Below are 20,278 nucleotides of genomic sequence, written 5' to 3'. Positions count from 1 at the left end.
GGAGCAGAAAAGCAGAAGTACTTATGCTATCTCTCACTGTAAAGCTGTTATCTTCGGCTTCCCTTCCCCTTTGCAGTTCCATGCTACATTACATGCCATGCATATTTAAAAGATGCGGTAAAATGAATTTATCACTGCTGCCTCTGAGATAACAAATGTTTTAAACCCACATATATATTAACTGTTTAATAGCTCCGAGTGCCGCCGTACCAGCTCAGATTAGCAATTTCATTTGTAAAGACAGTCCCGGTTAACTTTCTAGATGGATAGAAGCAAAAGTATATATTTCAGATTGTCAGTATTTTTTTAGGTTTGTTAGCCAAGTATATTAAGTATTTGTGATATAATGTAACAAAGTGACACCATAATAATTTTATGGGTTCTTTACTCTTGTACAGGCCATACCTTTATATTCAGTTTAGTGATAAAATGTCACCTTAATGTTCGTGCCATTAAGAGGAGTCGGCTGAAAAATCTCGCTTAATTTACTCTGGTGTCTGCTGTAAACGCTGAGCAATATTAAAGGCTAAGTTGTAATTATGGAGCTTCCTTATATTTTACAACATAGTGAAAGTGGACAAGACATCAAAGATAACAATTAGAGTCCCATCATGGAAGGACATTTATGGCAACCATAAACCTTACAAATGCACCAGAATAGCTGCTATACAGTTCCCTGTTGGTCTCTACCTTTGACCTGTATGAAACCTTAAAGGGGTACACCAGTGGAAAACGTTTTTTTTTTTGTTTGTTTGTTTTTTAAATGAACTGGTGCCAGAAATGTAAACAGATTTGTAAATTACTTCTGAAAATCTCAATCCTTTCAGAACTTATTAGGAGCTGTATGCTACAGAGGAAATTCTTTTCTTTTTGAATTTATTTTTTGTCTTGTCCACAGTGCTATCTGCTGACACCTCTGTCCATGTCAGGAACTGTCCAGAGCAGCATAGGTTTGCTATGGGGATTTTTTCCTGCTCTGGACAGTACCTGATACGAGCATAAGAGCACTGTGGACAAGACAAAAAAAGAATTTAAAAAAGAAAAGAATTTCCTCTGTAGCGTAAAGCTGCTTATATGTACTGGAATGGTAAAGTTATTTTAATAGAAATAATTTACAAATCTTTTTAACATTCTGGCACCAGTTCATTTAAAAAAAAAAATCCACTGGAGTACCCCTTTAACTCCCAACCTCCTCAACATCTCAGAAGTCTGTTGGCAGTGCTATTGGAGTTTGGATAGATTATACAAGGCTCTGTTGCCTTCTTCTTAAGTGTGTCAGTGTGTGGCACTGCAGACTGCCAATTATATTATTGTACTCATAAGAAAACAATATTATTCCAGTCTATAGTGAAGTGCGATCAGGATCAGGAAAAATAATAAGTTAACCGGCATCCTGTGAAATTGTCCTCAGCTAATGTGAGATAAGGGAATTACATTATGAGCCCCACTGGGCACAGGGAATAATGTGAGTGATACATTCACTAAGCTAACATTGCAGACATCATGGTTGTGTGGACATAGTGTGATTGTGTGATCATGGATTTGTGTTAGCACTGTGTCCTCAATGCTTGCTTTGCATCTCTGAGTTCAACACAGGCAGCAGGTCCATATGCACTCCTCGATATACATGTATAGATAAGTGTTAGCACTTTTATGTAAAAAAATAAAAAATAAATAAGATTTTGTATGGAAACTGAGCAAATCATTTAACTACTTTAGAACAATAAGTATTTGGCATCTTTGGCCATACAGTACATTTATAGGGTGAATAATTTGGAAGGATACCCATAGACCCAGTATGTCAATCTCCTAGCAAATAAATGTCTAAGAACATAAACTGGAGCTGCCTAAAACACAACTGTTATAATAAAGCTGAAACAATAACCATACAAAGTGAAAGTATTACTAGTCACCTATATCCTCTAGCAACCATCCTTGTTGATCATCATGTTGCAGACATGGATAATGCGTGACAACCACTATTAGCCATTAAATGGCTTATCCAAGCTCAAATACATTAAACAGATACATACCACCCTTCCTACATGTTTCTGTTGTTTTTTTATGTGACATCATCGGGGAGAGGGAGCGGTGCATGGCATGCATCCATCAAACTTTGAGAGGTAGGAGACTGGTATGAAATTTTACAGGACACCAACTCTCACACTATTCTGTGCAATTAGAGGAGGGCTGACCTCTGGGACTCCCACCAATCATGTGAACAGCAGGTAGGCATGCATTCTGCTACTCCATTCACTTGCTATGGGACTGCCAAAGATAGATGAGCACTGTACTTGACTATTGTCTATAGTCACATAGCAAGTGCATAAAGCAGCATTGCTAATGCTTGGACCACCACCAATCGCATACTTACCACCAATTCCTGACAATAAGTGATAAGTTATACTCTTGGAATAACCCCTTTAACTAATACAAGTTTATGGGTTGGTTTTGTTTAGTTGGAATTATATATATATATATATATATATATATATATATATATATATATATCAAACAGAATATAGAGCAGCGCCCAAATGGATAGCAGGTGGTGCAGGCAGCGATGAAAGATCCCAGGTCAAGGCAGGTAACACATCCAAGAAGAAGCTGCAGCACTCAAAGTTATGAGTGTAGAAAAGGTGTTTATTCCATATCAATACAAAAAGCGCAACGTTGCACTTTTTGTATTGATATGGAATAAACACCTTTTCTACACTCATAATTTTGAGTGCTGCAGCTTCTTCTTGGATATATATATATATATATATATATATATATATATATACTGCTCTGGGTTGTTGCTGTGAAGTTTTTTTTCTTTGTTGTCGTTTTTTTTGGCCACCTCCAACTACCATAACTCCAATGAGTTCATAATTTTCATATTTTTTCTTCGTGTAGGAAATGTAGCAACATTTCTCCATCATGGTTGTATGGTACTCTTTATTAAGTAATGTGCACAAACCATTTTTACTTTATTTGCAAAAGAGAAAGAAAGACTGAGAAGGGAAAAATTTCCTTTGTAAAAAAATACAATTTATTTCCATGTTTGGTAAATATTTACATACTAGAGATGCCTCCAATGCCAATGTAAAGCAGCATTGTCTGGATAACACCTTATAAACACTCATTGTTGAGATCATTGCACTTCGATTGTAAATTTCTTGCAATGTTGAAGATGTTTTTTAGCTTTTATAATTAATATTTGTTCATTTTTCTTTGCAGCCCATGATCTTCCCCAGAACAAGACCTCAGCAGCGGCACAGAATGGAAGCCATTTGCAGTGCCTCTCAGTTCACTGCACAGATGATATTGGGGAGTCAAAGGGTAGGACTCCTGTTCCTACGTGGAGATCCCTTCATTCTGATATCTCCAACAGATTTGGGACTTTTGTTGCTGCCCTAACTTGAAAAATAGAAAGAAAACCCACATTTTTTTTTCACTTTCCTAAGAAGCCGCTAAAGATAGGTGGACTAATTTTTTTTAGATTGGTACCTGTTTAGTGGCTTTTGGACTTGCAAGGGTTAGTTTGAAATAAACCTCATATTTTTGGATCTTTTTGCCACAGTATGATACCAGTGTTAATTCTTCTTCATCCAGCACACTTTGCGCATTTTTCTTACTTTTATTTACGTCATTTCCCTGTTTCTCTGTAAACTTGATGTATGGTTTATCTGGGCTAGAGAAGGGCTTTTGTATGTCAAAATTATATATGTATTTACCTTGGTTTTTCTTTTTTAGTGCTACATAAAAATATTATTTCTTTTGTAAGAAAAAAAATTGACATTTCTATTAATCTTTTGTATCATAATAGACACGGCCGATCCACGGGAAAAGAAATAATATTGTTGGGACCTTCTTTATTATTTTGTGATCCCTATATTAACCACAAAGAAAATGTTACCCAGTCTTCTTTTTTATTTATTTATTATTTTCCCCCCTTGGACTCTAACTCAACTTCTAAATGGATGCTCTCAGCTATTTTGCACATGAGGTTATATGTCAGCTTATATTTTTGGGTGATTTGTTGCAAGGTAAATGACATAGAAGATATTTTACGCATACAGAGGTAAAATGCAAGAATTCCTACACCCCATGCTTAAAAATCCAAGATAACAAACGGACATATATTTTAGTTGTTATTTGCCCCCCTTGGCATGTTAGTTGGCAATCCGTCTTTGACTCCTGACTGGTCAGGTTGTCTACATCGGAAGGTACTTCTTTGGTGAGCTTGATATTTAGGCCTAAATTTATCAAACCATGAGGACAGTTTATTGCACAAACACTCTTGGTGTCTGCTATCAATATTTACATTAATATCATTCATAAATGTTTGATTATTATTACGCAGAACTGTACAGTGTTCCACGTCTAGGAATGCCATAGCAGGCTACACATTTCATGGTTACTTGTTGGGGTGTTGTGATCTTCCCATGTTCAGCAAGGCTCATTCCTTTCCATAAAACTTGTTATTTGCAAAATATTAATGCCAACAGATTACATTTAATAAAAATGAACTGTATAATCTTATTTCATCTGGTATTTCTATTGAGTTCTTCTGCATAAGGATTTAAATGCAATATGGCGGGGGGAATTCCCTAAGAACGCCATTTGGCATGAGGTCTTCAGTAAACTCTTACTGCTGTTGGTTTCAGCAAATTCATTGAAGGGGTTATCCAGGAGAAAACTTTTTTATATATATCAACTGGCTTCAGAAAGTTAAACAGATTTGTAAATTACTTCTATTAAAAAAATCTTAATCCTGTCAGTACTTATCAGCTGCTGAAGTTGAGTTGTTCATTATGTCTATGTCTCTCTGATGACACCTGTCTCGGGAACTGTCCAGAGTAGAAGCAAATCCCCATAGCAAACCTATTCTGCTCTGTGCAGTTCCCGAGACAGACAGAGATGTCAGCAGAGAGCACTGTTGTCAGACAGAAAAGAACAACTCAACTTCAGCAGCTGATAATTATTAGAAGGATTAAGATTTTTTAATAGAAGTAATTTACAATCTGTTTAACTTTCTGGAGCCAGTTGATATATGAAAATAATTTTTTTCCTGGAATACCCCTTTAAGAGGCATCTCTTAACTGAATCTGCTGCTGCACTGGCTAGATGTTGGAATCTACACTAGCTTGGAGCTAGTGCAGATTTTCACTATAGTTCACTCTGGCTTGAACTCATAAATCTGCCGAACCATGGAGGCCCACCCCCTTGTGTGATGCCCAACCCACTTTATGACTGTTATTAACACCAAGACTAGGCGGAAACAAATCAGAATGCTGCATTTCCCCTCAATTGTGTTTATCAAATACAATGGTCACTGCTGCATTTTTAGAATTTATTGGGGCATATTTTCTATTGCAAATGTGGCAGAATTCTGACACAAATTGCACCAAAAAACTCATGTGCATTACATTTATTGTGTGTTTTAGACACCTTTATTGCTTGTCCAAGAAGGCATGACCTCGCTGATTCTCTTGGTAAAATAAGCCCACCAATAAGCAAATTAAAGTGTTTGAAGATGCACCATATGAGCCTCTTTCATAAATCTGGCGAATTCTCAAAATGTTTAATCCATGTTTACACTATTGAACTACAAGTTTACAATGTGTTGTGAAGAATAACAGAATATACATTTTCTTAATCTTTGCTGGACGTTTGGTAATGGAGAGGGTATACGTAGTTATACTGTAGAATGTGAGGCTCAAGGCTTCGGAAAAAAGATCCTTTGCTTCACTTTGGTGGACATGTGTCTTCTCAAAACAGACAGTATCCCAAGTCTCCGGAGAAACATTTTGACATCTTCAAAGTATTTCTGGAACGAGAGGGTGTTCCATTGCATGACTAAAGGAGTCATGAATTACCTTAAGTTAAAAATACAGCAGTCAAGTAGTCAGCACTATCTTTGTTTAGAAGGGGCTATAATTAGAATTTCAAGTGAAAAAACAAACCAGTATTCGAAGAAGAAACTGGACAGTTGTGCCCAATATTGGGCAGGTTTCTTTTCCAAAGAGAACTCCATTGCATTGAAAGGGTTATCCAGGAAAAAACTTATATATATATATCAACTGGCTCCAGAAAGTTGAATATATTTGTAAATGACTTCTATTAAAAAAATCTTAATCCTTTCAGTACTTATGAGCTGCTGAAGTTGAGTTGTTCTTTCCTGTCTAAGTGCTCTCTGATGACACCTGTCTCGGGAACTGTCCAGAGTAGAAGGAAATCCCCATAGCAAACCTCTTCTACTCTGTGCAGTTCCCAAGACAAGCAGAGATGTCAGCAGAGAGCACTGTTGCCAGACAGAAAAGAACAACTCAACTTCAGCAGCTGATAATTATTGGAAGGATTCATATTTTTTAATAGAAGTAATTTACAAATCTGTTTAACTTTCTGGAGGCAGTTGATATATGTATATATATATATATATAAGTATTTTTCTTGAATACCCCTTTAAACATGACCATTCAAAACCCTTGTCAATGGGCAGTTCAGATTGTTATACTATTGTCGTGCACTATTGCATACAGATATCATGTCTACATAACATAAGTGACTTTCTAAAGTTACTGACTGTTAGAACTTTTCTTGTCTGCTTATTTCTGGCCAGTTAAGTACAAATAGTTCACAAAGCTGTAATGTAGTTTAACACATTTTTTGGGAGCAGATAACAGCAAACCAGACTACTCACAACATTCTATGGACAAACTGATATTATACAGCTAGACATAGATGTATTGGGTATGTTTCATGTGTGTCACTGATCCAGTACTGCATTCTCGGTGACATGTTCTATCATAAGTATAGGAGGTAACCATATCAGAATTCTTGTCTATAGGTAAATATTGAAGTCTTAAGATATTAGCATAACCTTGCGATTTTTCCATACCCAAGAGTTAATGTGAAGCCCAGGCCTAATAGTGCAGAATGGTAAATGCAGGGATAGCGTTCGGCACAGCACTGCTTTATGTGGCTTTTGGCAAGTTCATATGCACCTGTGTTGGAAATGGCAACTGCAGTGAATCCAAACTGGGGTGCTCAATTTATTGGAAAACAGTCCATATGAATGCAGCAATGAAAGAAGGTAAATGGCACTCACCAGTGTCGTGGTATAACAAACATATTTATTCCATAAAGTGCAGCATAGTAACAGGCAAGGCATAGTAACATGCCGTGCCTGTTACTATGCTGCACTTTATGGAATAAATATGTTTGTTATACCACGACACTGGTGAGTGCCATTTACCTTCTTTCATTGCTGCTAATAGTGCAAAATGCTCCATTAAAAAAGGGAACAGTAAATGATGAACTGATGGATCAATACATTTGGACTGTGTTCTCCCATTGCAGTTGTATCCCTTTTTTTTTGACTGAATTATGTACAGCAGGCTTGCAAGAATGAAACAATTACTCATTTGTTGACTGATTACTAAGTCTTTTAGGCTTTCTTCACAAGTTTCGGCCATGTAGCGGTATTGCAACTAATTTGTTCTATGACAAATTACTGAAATTGCTGTAAAAAATAACACAAATTCATCTATCTATGATAAAAACACATGCAGTAATTAGTTACGGGGCCCATAATCAACCACAATGTGTGAACACAGCCTTATAAAGGGCAATAATCAGCCTGTTTGGCCAGAAAATACGTAGGCTATTCTAAAAACAAATTATATTTTGTAAACCTGTTAAGGGAATCAAATCAATAAACATATATTTTTTCAACGCTGTACCTGATGTGGTCAAAAAGCGCAACTAAAGGTCATGGCCAAAAATGTGATGATCTTCTTTTCTTCCTACTTGTGTCCCAACTGATGAGATTAGTACTTTAGCAGCTGTATGCTAGAGAAGAAATTCTTTTCTTTTTGAATTTCTTTTTTGTCTTGTCTACAGTGCTCTCTGCTGACACCTGATGCCTGTATCAGGAACTGTCCAGAGCAGGAGAAAATCCCCATTGCAAACCTATGCTGCTCTGGACAGTTCCTGACACGGACAGAGATGTCAGCAGAGAGCACTGTGGACAAGACAAAAAAGAAATTCAAAAAGAAAAGAAATTCCTTTGTAGCATACAGCTACTAAGAAGTACTGAAAGGATTAAGAATTTTTAAATAGAAGTCATTTACAAATCTGTTTAACTTTCTGGCACCAGTTCATTCAAAAATAAATGTTATTGTATACTTAAAGGGGGAAAGTTTTCCACCGAAGTACCCCTTTAAGTGTACAATAACATTTACTCCATTCCATGTCAACAAGGAACAAATATTAGTCGCTGCAGCTCAAGGTCTACAAAAGTTTTTAAATCCGGTTTCTTTCTTTACAAAGCCTGCGTGTATTGTAAAATGGACGGACATGCCTATACCTGTATTATACTTGCAAACCTTTCTGTAAACATGCTAATAAAACCAAAAACAAATAGAGAAAATATCGTAGTTTAACATGTCCTCATCTTCTATTTCTATATAAAGTGTATTTTTTTCTAAGAACTATGGTAGAAAAATTAAACGGATAATCTCGGTGCTGTCAAAAAGATATTTATGGCAGTTTTGTTTATATTAAAGGTGTTTTTTTTTCTGGCTTTAAGTGGTCTTACTGAACTCAAATATTGATGACATATCCATATGACAAGCCATTGCTTAGCAGGGCGCAAATCCTTTGGATATTCCATCAATGATTGGATCACTAGGTTTGGTCTCCATAGGACCTTTGACAATGAGCAAAATTGTCCATTTAATAGTTTACACAGGAACAGCAGCCCAAGTCCATGGAATGCTGTACTGAATCTCGGCCGAATACGCCACTTATTGGCCCAAGGTCCTGTGGGTCATACCCCCACCCATAAAAGACTGAATATTTTTAGGTCCCCTTTATAGGTATGTGCACATAATGGATTTCTTTTCCCTGAAAAAATCTGTTGTGAAATCAGGGACAGAAATCTTCACCAAAACATTTGGATTCAGGTAAGTCCCATTTACCGGGGTGAGCCTGTGTCAAGCTACCAATTATAAAATCTGCAATTACTCCTCATTAACCCCTTCATGACCCGGGGTTTTCCCGTTTTTGCACTTTTGTTTTTTTCTCCTTACCTTTCCAAAATCATAACTCTTTCAATTTTGCGCCTAAAAATCCATATGATGGCTTATTTTTTGCGCCACCAATTCTACTTTGTAATGATACCAGTCATTTTACCCAGAAATCTACGACAAAACAGAAAAAAAATATCATTGTGCGACAAAATTGAAGAAAAAACACAATTTCATAACTTTTGGGGGCTTCTGTTTCTACGTAGTACATTTTTCTGTAAAAATGACACATTCTATATGTCCATACAATTAAAATGATACCCTACTTATATAGGTTTGATTTTGTCATATTTCTGGAAAAAATCATAACTTCATGCAGGAAAATTTATATGTTTAAAATTGTCATCTTCTGACCCCTATAACTTTTTTATTTTTCTGCTTACGGGGCGGTATAAGGGCTAATTTTTTGTGCCGTGATCTGAAGTTCTTAGCGGTACCATTGATCGCTTTTTATTCATTTTTTTCATGATATAAAAAGTGACCAAAATACGCTATTTTGGACTTTGGAATTTTTTTGCGCTTACGCCATTGACCATGTGGTTTAATTAACGATATATTTTTATAATTCGGACATTTCTCCATGCGGCGATACCACATATTTTTATTGCCACTTTTTTTTTAAATGGGAAAAGGGGGGTGATTCTTACTTTTATTAGGGAAGGGGTTAAATGATCTTTATTAACTTTTTTTTCCACTTTTTTTTTGCAATATTATAGCCCCCATAGGGCCCCGCGTTATAGAAAGGGTGAGGATCCAGGACGTAACGGTACGTCCTGGGTCGGGAAGGGGTTAAATAAGTGACATTTCACTTTTTTTTTTCTGTAATACAGATTTCACATCTGGAAAAAAACAACTCAGCACAATATTTAGTGTTTCGAGCAGATTTCACCTGCAAGTCAAGCCAGGATTTTTTCGTCACACTTTGTGTTTGCAAGTTTTTTTCTCAACGTGTCCAAACATAGAAAAATGTTATATCTTGAGATTATGTCACGTGTGAGCAGAGATCCACTTTGACAATTAAAATATATCTCTTTAGAACTTACACCAAAGTTTTTCTTGTATTCTTGGTTGCGCTGGTTTTGTTCTTTATCTATTTTAGCTGCAGTTACTTTCACTTAGGCCTCATGCACACAGATAAATTGCATGTAGTCGGTATTACATACAGTCCGCTATCGGCCCTCACCATTGACCCATACTGTGGTGCCGTCACCAGGCAAGCATTCTCCAAAGGAGGTAATGTCATGTACATGGTGCTTAATGTATTAATTCTGAAAAATCTCTGAGATTCTGTAGCCTGACTCAAAATGTGGATGCATTAGTATATATCTTCTCATTATTATAGAAATAGAAAGACGTTTTATGAAACATTGTCATCGTTCTTTAAAATCCCTTCACTATCCCAAGTGGTGCACATGAATAAACAGAAAATACTTAAGAATAAAACTCTAATATAATGGTATTGGTATATTAGACAATCATATGACAGCTTTAGCACTGATTGACAATTATCTACATTCCATATATTATCTACCATAAAATATACATTTCTAAGCAGCGATTGAGTGAAAACATTTAATTGTATTTTTCTGGATTGTCCCCAGAAGCTCCTTGGGCCCTAATGCAAAAACTGTAACTTCCCCATCTACCATATGCCATATTGGCCGAACAACCTTTAGGTCCCTAGTAGAGATGAGCGAACTTACAGTAAATTCGATTCATCACGAACTTCTCGGCTCGGCAGTTGATGACTTTTTCTGCGTGAATTAGTTCAGCCTTCAGGTGTTGCGGTGGGCTGGAAAAGGTGGATACAGTCCTAGGAAACAGTCTCCTAGGACTGTATCCACCTTTTCCAGCCCACCGGAGCACCGGAAAGCTGAACTGATTTATGCAGGAAAAATCTTCAACTGCCGAGCCGAGTAGTTCGTGACGAATCGAATTTACTGTAAGTTCGCTCATCTCTAGTCCCTAGTTGACCCTTTTCTATCTTGTATCAAGGCTGTCTCAGGCAAAAAGAATTGTCTGGCAAATAGTAACCAATGACATTTTTGTTGTCCAAGCTCAATTCCAACTATGGCGTTTTGACTATTTTAGAAAAGCCTCCTGCTTCTTAAAAATGTCTATTAGCATATTACAGATTTTCTCCTGTTTTTTATCAATATTAAATTACAAACATTTTAGATGTTTCAAAGAATTTTTCCAAACAAGCTACATATTATATTGACTAGGATGTCTAAAATAAAGAATACCTTGTAGTTCAGAGGATCATTTCTCTAGTATGTGCAACTATATATTCATTATATTTACCAGGACTCTTACCTAATTCTACCTTTTGGTGGCCTATTTGTTTAGTTTATTTCAATATAAGACACTAAGTCAATGTTGACAAATGGATTCAAAATAAATAAATAAGTAAATAAATAAATAAATAAATAAGTACATAAATAAATAAATAAAAAGTTTCCTAACATTTTTTAAAAATATAATTATACAGAAAGGAACATCATACCTTTGGTCATTACTACCGTGCAGCATTTACACCAGGCAAAAAATAAAAATAAAAAAAAAGCTTGCTTTTTATACTTATTACAAGAGTATCTAATTTTTGTTTTCTTCTGAAAGGTTCATCGGGTAATGCGGAAACATATGATTCACTGCTATAGCCGATATTTCTATTTGTATCCTCTAAGTCAAACTGTAATTTAAATCATGAATTAAACGTTAAATTCCAAATAAATGTTCGGATTGTGACATTTCTGGGAGAAGGTTGTTTTTCTTCTGTGTTTTATTGTTAATGAATCCCTCATTTCACAAGACAAGAGAGGCTGTGAAGGAATATCTCAATGTAAACAAGTATTACTCCTCACACACAGTACAGCTTTAAAATATATGTGAGAGCAATTCATGTTTCATAACATTTGCTTTATGGAACTGGGGGAAAACACTGGTAGTCAGTACTGCATAGCAAACTCTTCTTAAAATGTTATTGCACATGTAAAATATGGAAATGTTACTCTGCTGTGTGTTAAGCAATCTGTAACCTTTTATTGACTATTGTTAAATTCATTTTTAAATGCTTGTTTGGAAGACTGTGGCACTAGCTCATAAAATCGAGTGTTATTTTTCTTTTTTTTTTTTTTATCTGTAAAGTGCAGTCTTCTGTATTCATGCATATTGTATATATCTGTATATGTTTTACCAACAAACTAAATAACAATAAATATGATGTTAATGGTGTTGGTTGTGTTTGCGTAATATTGAAGAAGAAAAAAAAAAGTGCAGGCGCTAATAAACTCATTTGATGAGAAAAATATTAGGCTTAGTTCACATTAGTGTCACTAGTTCTATTTGCAGAGGATCCATAACAGATATTAGAAATGGATCAGGTAGGAATAGAGTTGAGCAAACATACAGTGAGATTCACCTAAATACAATCTAAGGAATCGACCATCCATTAATTTAGTCATGTAAGGTCATGTTCACACGGTGGAATTCTGAAGAAGAATTCCGAGAGGACATTCCGCTGCAACAGAGTCCTATTGTTTTCAAAGGGATTCTAGTGCTCTGTGCACACAGCGGAAATCCTGATTCTGGAGTCCGCAGAAAGAATAGACATGTCTTAGCTTTCTGGGGAGTCTGCACGGAAATGCATTGCCATCTATGTGACGGTGCATTTCCGGCTGGTCCTAACACTGGCATGTTCTGCCAGCACTAAACTGTCAGGGCAATGTCTGCACAGAAATATTCCGTGCGGACATTATCTTGTGTGAACATAGCCTATGAATATTTCTGCTATCCAGGTGAACTGTTTCACTGAAGAAGTCAGGAGTGTAACATTCAAGAGTCTTTTTCCAGGCTTCTGTGTAAGATAGGAACACCTACAAAGTGAAATGACAAAAGTAAATAAATTGCCTTGAAATGATTTATACCATTTAGGTTCAGTGAATCTTGCTGTATGTTCGCTCAACTCTATGGAGAAACCCCCCCCTTCCCTGCCTATTCCAGTTCTTAAAGGGGTACTCCGCTGCTCAGCATTTGGAACAAACTGTTCCAAACGCTGGGGCCGGTGCCGGGAGCTCGTGACATAGCCCTGGTCCCTTATGACGTCATGCCCCGCCACCTCAATGGAAGTCTATGGGAGGGGGCGTGACAGCCGTCATGCCCCCTCCCATAGACTTGCATTGAGCGAGTGGGGCGTGACATCATGAGGGGGTGGGGCTATGGCATCACAAGCTCCCGGCGACAGCTTCAGCGTTCGGAACAGTTTGTTCCAAATGCTGAGCAGCGGAGTACCCCTTTAACTGGATTTTAATGGGTCCATCAGGTTAACTTTGTAAATTTTTCACAGAAAAGCATTGCATCAAATTTTAAAATGGCACTTGATGGACTTACAGGTGTAGGAACGAGAGGTGGAGTGGTATTGCATTGCAAATTGGAAATTTACCATGGAACGCTACTGAATTATTTTTACTAAAATATGTATATAGTTTTAAAGCTAAAATTTGTAAGGTACCATATACAGTAGAATGATTTTCACAGGCTATTAGCAAGAGTGTAATTCATTAAGTCTCTGAGTGCTTGGGAAGCTGCTTGAAAATTTTAACATATATCCCTTCGCCTGCATACATAGCCTTTCTCCATCACTGGAAATACACTTTAAAGGGGTACTTCTGTGGATTTATTATTATTATCATTTTTTTAATCAACTGGTGTCAGAAAGTTAAACAGATTTGTGAATTACTTCTATTTAAAAATCTTAATCCTTCCAGTACTTATGAGCTGCTGTATGCTCCAGATGAAGTTTTTTTCTTTTTACATTTATTTTCTGGCCAACCACAGTGCTCTCTGCTGACACCTCTGTCCATGTCAGGAACTGTTCAGAGAAGGATAGGTTTGTTATGGGGATTTGCTCCTGGACAGTTCCTGACATGGACAGAGTGTCAGCAGAGAGCACTGTGGTCAGACAGAAAAGAAATTCAGAAAGAAAAGAACTTCCTCTGCAGTATACAGCAGCTGATAAGTACTGCAAGGATTAACATTTTTAAATAGAAGTAATTTACAAATCTTTTTAACTTTCTGGTACCAGTAGATTTAAAAAATAATTAAAATAATAATAATGTTTTCCACCCTAGTACCCCTTTAAGTTGGTTGTGGTTCTGTAGTAGTACTGCATGATACACTATATTTTATGTTGAATCTAAGTAATGGGCAACATTATCTCTTAACAGAGCCTTGGTGTAAATCTGATTTGATATATTAAAGTTAAGTGTTCAGTAGTGAAGTCTTTATATTGCCAGTGTGTAAAATTGAGGAAAATTGAATTAGCCCATTAACTCAATTCCTTTATGAGTGAAAATTACTTTTCTTTATGAATTTGGATTTAAATTTTTGGAAAAATTTATGTTTGATGTAATACAGCTGTTAATATATATATATATATATATATATATATATATATATATATATTAACATTTTGGACCTTTATCATTGTGTATCAAGTTGTAAATCATAGGTAAAGGTGATCTCCAGATTTAAAGGGGTATTCTGCCGCTAGACAATAAGATGTCTGATTGCAGAGGTCCCGCCAATGGGACACCCACCATCTCCGCGCAGCACCCGATGTTCTTAACAAACACTGGGTTCTGGCGGCAGTGGACGTGACGGGACCCCCATGATCACACATATTTTCCCCTATCTTTTGGATAGGGGATAAGATGTCTAGCACCGAGTACCCCTTTAACTAGGACCTTTAACATTAGTTTTTCCAAACTTTCTCAATAGGGTCAGTTTCAGATGAGTATAATAGGGACATATTTCAGTTCCTGTATTATGTTTGCAAGACCTGACCCAACCATAGGCCTAATGACCCAAAATGTCTATGTCAAAATGTCTTGGCAAAAATATGGTTATATATAGTATCTCACATAAGTAGGTTTCAGGGTCTTAACAATCTTTTTATTGCCTAGGCCATCTTTATGTAGAGCAACAATTCTTTAGAGTTCTTTGCCGTGAGTTGCCATGTTGAGTTTCCCGTGACTAGTATTAAAGAGTGTGAGTTATAACACCAAATTTAAGACACCTGCTCCCCATTCACAATTGAGATCTTGTAACACTAACAGGCCACATGACACCGAGGAGGGAATATGACTAATTGGACACAATTTGGACATTTCCACTTAGGGGTGTACTCACTTTTGTTTATGTGTGTTAAGTTATTTTTAGGGGACACAACATTAAATACTGTTATACAGGCTGTGCACTCACTTTACATTGTAGCAGAGTGTCATTTCTACAGTGTTGTTATATGAAAATATATAATTTAAAACATTTACAAAAATGTGAGATAAAGTATATTAAAGAGTTTTATTGATGAAAAAAAGTCACAACAAAGAAACAATAGCATGCACGCACTGCTCCGATAGTGTCTAGACGTCCGTAGGTCCGGAGTACCGGGACAGCATACCGGGATGAAATAGAAGCACTCAGGGGCAACACTGGTTGTTTCATGTGACTATGCGAGCTTCTTCCGGCCTCCCTGGGAGGCCGGAAGAAGAGCGCATAGTCGCGTGAAACAACCAGTGTTGCCTCTGAACACTTCTATTTCATCCCTGTATCCTGTCCTGGTACTCCGACCCTACGGACGTTTAGACACTGTCCTAGTGGTGAGTGCATGCTATTGTCTCTTTGTTGTGACTTACTGATCCTATACCTTAATTTGCATGCACCACGCAGGTGTCATCTATTGTTCAGCTGGAACCCTAAGACTGTAGGCTGGCGTCTGCTCCTAACACTGGTACTAGTATATTAGAGCAGGTGTGCCCTCCCCTTATATTCTTTCTTTTTAAGAAAAAAAAAAAAAAAAACTTTATGTATTCTTCCTTTCACTGTGAAGGTCCATGCTTTCTGTTATGTTGGTCCATTCGAAATTATAGCAAATTTGCTTTATATTGTTTTTTTGTACAAGTCAGGAGGTCTCCTATTGCCTGCATGACCCACTTCCTGTAGTCTACATGTACGATTGGCAGGGTGGCATGATTATTCATTTGGATGTAATAAGAACATCAGAAATTGAAAAGAAGAGGAGAAAGATGAATTAAATATGGTTTCTGATTGTGAACTAGCATTATTAAAATAAATAAATAAATAAATGCAATTGTTTGATAAGACTTCCAGTTTTGTGATTTATTAAGAACAAGCGTGCTTCTTTAATTAAAAAAAAAATATATATTCTGTTGTACCTTTGCCACTGGACATCTTAAATGACATCATCATTGTTATGATCCAAGTTATTACGAGCATTTATAATAACAAACTTCTGTGGACATAAGAAAAACAATAAATAAGTAATTTATCATTATTGAAACTATAGTAGGTCAGAAAAAATGAATTTAATTAAATGTGTTCCTGAATGCTCAAAGCATTTCAGCACATTAACCCCGCACTAGGACGTACATTTACGTCCTGTGTATGACCGCGAGCATCGGAAGGGTGCTCGCATCATACACGGCAGATTCTGGCTGCTAGCAGCAGTCAGGGACCCGCCGTAATGGCCGACATCTGCAATCTCGCGGATGTCCGCCATTAACCCCTCAGATGCCGTGATCAATACAGATCACGGCATCTGCGGCATTGCGGCACTTTGATTGGATGATCGGATCGCCCGCAGCGCTGCCGCGGGGATCCGATCATCCAGCATGACAGCCGGAGGTCCCCTTACCTAGCTCTGGCCATTTCCCGGGGTCTTCTGCTCTGGTCTGTGATCGAGCAGACCAGAGCGGAAGATCACCGATAATACTGAGCAGTGCTGTGTCCTATGCATAGCACTGCACAGTATTAGCAATCAAAGGATTGCTATAGATTGTCCCCTATGGGGACATAAAAAGTGTAAAAAAAAAAAAAAGTTGAAAAATGTAAAAATAAAAAGTAAAAAAAAGTGAAAAAAAATAAAAATTGTCAGTTTTTCCCATTTTACCCCAAAAAAACGTATTTTTTTAAAATAAACATATTTGGTATCGCCGCATGCGTAAATGTCCAAACTATCAAAATATAATTATAATTATCCTGTACGGTGAATGGCGTAAACGTAAAAAAAAAAAAAAGTCCAAAAATGCTGCTTTTTTGTCACATATATACATATATGCAAATGTGGTATCTAAAAAAAAGTACAGATGATGGCGCAAAAAACTAGCCCTCATACCGCCCTATATACCGAAAAATGAAAAAGTTATAGGTGGTCAAAATAGGGGGATTTTAGATTACTGATTTTGTACAAAAAGTTTTAGATTTTTTTTAAGCGGTACAAAAATATAAAAGTATCTAGCCATGGGTATCATTTTAATCATATTGACCCACAGAATAAAGAACACATGTCATTTTTACCGTAAACCAAACCCTCCAAAATGTGCAAAATTTTGGTTTACATTTAAATTTCCTCCCTAAAAAATTTTTTTATGGTAAAATGAGAGGTTTCCTTACAAAGTACAATTAGTCACGCAAAAAACAAGCCCTTATATGGGTCTGTAGATGGAAATATAAAAGAGTTATGGATTTTAGAAGGAGAGGAGGAAAAAACGAAAATGGTAAAATAAAATTGGCCTGGACCTTAAGGGAAAAATGGGCTTGGTCATTAAGGGGTTAAAGGGGTACATTTCTGGGTCCAGAAAGTTAAACATATTTGTAAATTACTTCTTTTTAAAAAATCTAAATCCTTCAATTACTTATCAGCTGCTCAAGTTGAGTTCTTTTCTGTCTGACCACAGTGCTCTCTGCTGATACCTCTGTCTTTCTCAGGAACTGTCCAGAGTAGCAGCAAATCCCTATAGCAAACATTTCCTGCTCTGGACAGTTCCTGAGACAGACAGAGGTGTCAGCAGAGAGCACTGTGGTCAGACAGAAAAGAACAACTCCAGCAGCTGATTAGTACTGGTAAGATTAAGATTTTTTAATAGAAGTAATTTACAAATCTGTTTAACTTTCTGGAGCCAGTTGATATGAAAAAGTAGCAGTTGATAGACTGAGCAGTTGTGTTTTATGATTCTAAAATTCCCTCATAACTTTATGACATGCACGCAGTAAAGCAAATCTTTCTTCTCTTATCTACTGAAAGTTTCATTAGTAAATGTATGCTAATTACATCTTCACATTAGCATAGCACAATACCATCAGCACTGCATTTCCATCACCTAGAGGTATCATTCACTTGCTAATGGATGGTAGCGAAGGGGCCGCAAACTCACATTCAACTTAGTAATTACTCTAATTACGGGCAATAAGTTAAGACCCATCCACATTGCCATGAATTAACATATGGATCAATATATTAACGGGGACCAATAACAATGTCACTTACACTATCAATTATCGCTAATTATTACTAACAGTAAACATAAGAATGGGGCAATGTAAGGGAATGCATTTTGATTTTCTAATGTTGCACATATACAGTCATGGCCGTAAATGTTGGCACCCCTGAAATTTGTCTAGTAAATGAAGTATTTCTCACAGAAAAGGATTGCAGTAACACACGTTTTGCTATACACATGTTTATTCCCTTTGTGTGTATTGGAACTAAACCTCAAAAGGGAGGAAAAAAAGCTAATTAAACATAATGTCACACCAAACTCCAAAAATGGACTGGACAAAATTATTGGCACCCTTAACTTAATATTTGGTTGCACACCCTTTGGAAAAATAACTGAAATCAGTCGCTTCCTATAACCATCAATAAGCTTCTTACACCTCTCAGCCGGAATGTTGGACCGCTCTTCCTTTGCAAACTGCTCCAGGTCTCTCTTATTGGACGGGTGCCTTTTTCCAACTGCAATTTTAAGATCTCTCCACAGGTGTTCAATGGGATTTAGATCTGGACTCATTGCTGCCACTTCAGAACTCTCAGCGCTTTGTTGCCATCCATTTCTGGGTGCTTTTTGACATATGTTTTGGGTCATTGTCCTGCTGGAAGACCCAGGATCTCGGACACAAATCCAGCTTTCTGACACTGGGCTGTACAGTGCGACCCAAAATCCATTGGCAATGCTCATATTTCATGATGCCTTGCACACATTCATGGCACCCAGTGCCAGAGGCAGCAAAACAACACCAAAACATCATTGAACCTCCATCATATTTCACTGTAGGTACTGTGTTCTTTTCTTTGTAGGCCTCATTCCATTTTCGGTAAACAGTAGAATCATGTGCTTTACCAAAAAGCTCTATCTTGGTCTCATCTGTCCACAAGACATTTTTGCCGAAGGATTTTGGCTTACTCAAGTTCATTTTGGCAAAATGTAGTCTTGCTTTTTTATGTCTCTGTGTCAGCAGTGGGGTCCTCCTGGGTCTCCTGCCATAGCTTTTTATTTCACTTGTTTAACTTGTTTGGGGCTGCTTATCCACCATCCGGACTATCCTGCGTAAACACATTTCATCAATTTTTCCCTTCCGTCCATGCCCAGGGAGATTAGCTACAGTGCCATAAGTTGCGAACTTCTTGATAACAAAGGCAAATCTAGATCTCTGGACTTGTAACCTTGAGATTGTTGATATTTTTCCACAATTTTGGTTCTCAAGTCCTCAGGCAGTTCTCTTCTCCTCTTTCTGTCCATGCTTAGTGTGGCACACACAGATACACAATGCAAAGACTTTTCTCCTTTTTATCTGTTTCAGGTGTGATTTTTATTACTTCCTATTACTTCCACCAGGTGAGTTTAAAGGAGCATCACATGCTTGAAACAATCTTATTTTTCCACTAATGCCAATAATTTTGTCCAGCAAATTTTTGGAATTTGTTGTGTTATGTCCAATTTTTTTTCCTTCCCTTTTTTTGTTTAGTTCCAATACACACAAAGGGAATACACATGTGTATAGCAAGCATGTGTTACTGCAATCCTTTTCTGTGAGAAATATTTCCTTTTCTAGAAAAATTTCAGGGGTGCCAACATTTACGGCCATGACTGTATGTTACAACTAGCTGAGTAACTGGCGCTGCCCGTTTTTTTCTACCTAATCCTTGTGGAAGAGGAAAAGCAACATTGGAGGAAGTACTTATGCCGACCTCATAGCCAGTACTCATATCCTGTCCTCATATCTGGACCTCATATCCTGTCCTCTTACTCCAATCTCATATCCCGTCCTCAAATCCCGACCTCATATCCTGTCCTCATATCTGGACCTCATATGCGGACCTCATATCCCGTCTTCATATCCCA

The 20,278-nt window shown here is 37.1% G+C and overlaps 1 protein-coding gene across 2 annotated transcripts in view; it reads left to right on the top strand.

Annotated features, from left to right (window-relative positions):
• The window catches only part of MN1 (MN1 proto-oncogene, transcriptional regulator), a 54,411-nt gene extending 49,727 nt beyond the window's left edge, over window positions 1-4,684 (top strand). Inside the window, exon 3 of one of the 2 annotated variants that reach the window (XR_008846125.1) lies at window positions 3,223-3,351. Coding sequence is in view for 1 of the 2 variants with exons in the window: in XM_056529508.1 (XP_056385483.1) it covers window positions 3,223-3,407 (185 nt within the window). In the remaining variant the exon portion in view is untranslated. Of the gene's footprint in view, window positions 1-3,222 lie in introns of both variants that reach the window. The other variant, XM_056529508.1, reaches the window with a different exon arrangement.
• Window positions 4,685-20,278: the final 15,594 nt, after the last annotated feature.

The sequence above is a fragment of the Hyla sarda genome, chromosome 1 (assembly GCF_029499605.1).
Source record: "Hyla sarda isolate aHylSar1 chromosome 1, aHylSar1.hap1, whole genome shotgun sequence".
Taxonomy (NCBI): Eukaryota; Metazoa; Chordata; class Amphibia; order Anura; family Hylidae; genus Hyla; species Hyla sarda.
Note: the sequence above shows the minus strand (reverse complement) of the source record. Positions and strands in the feature narration are given on the sequence as shown.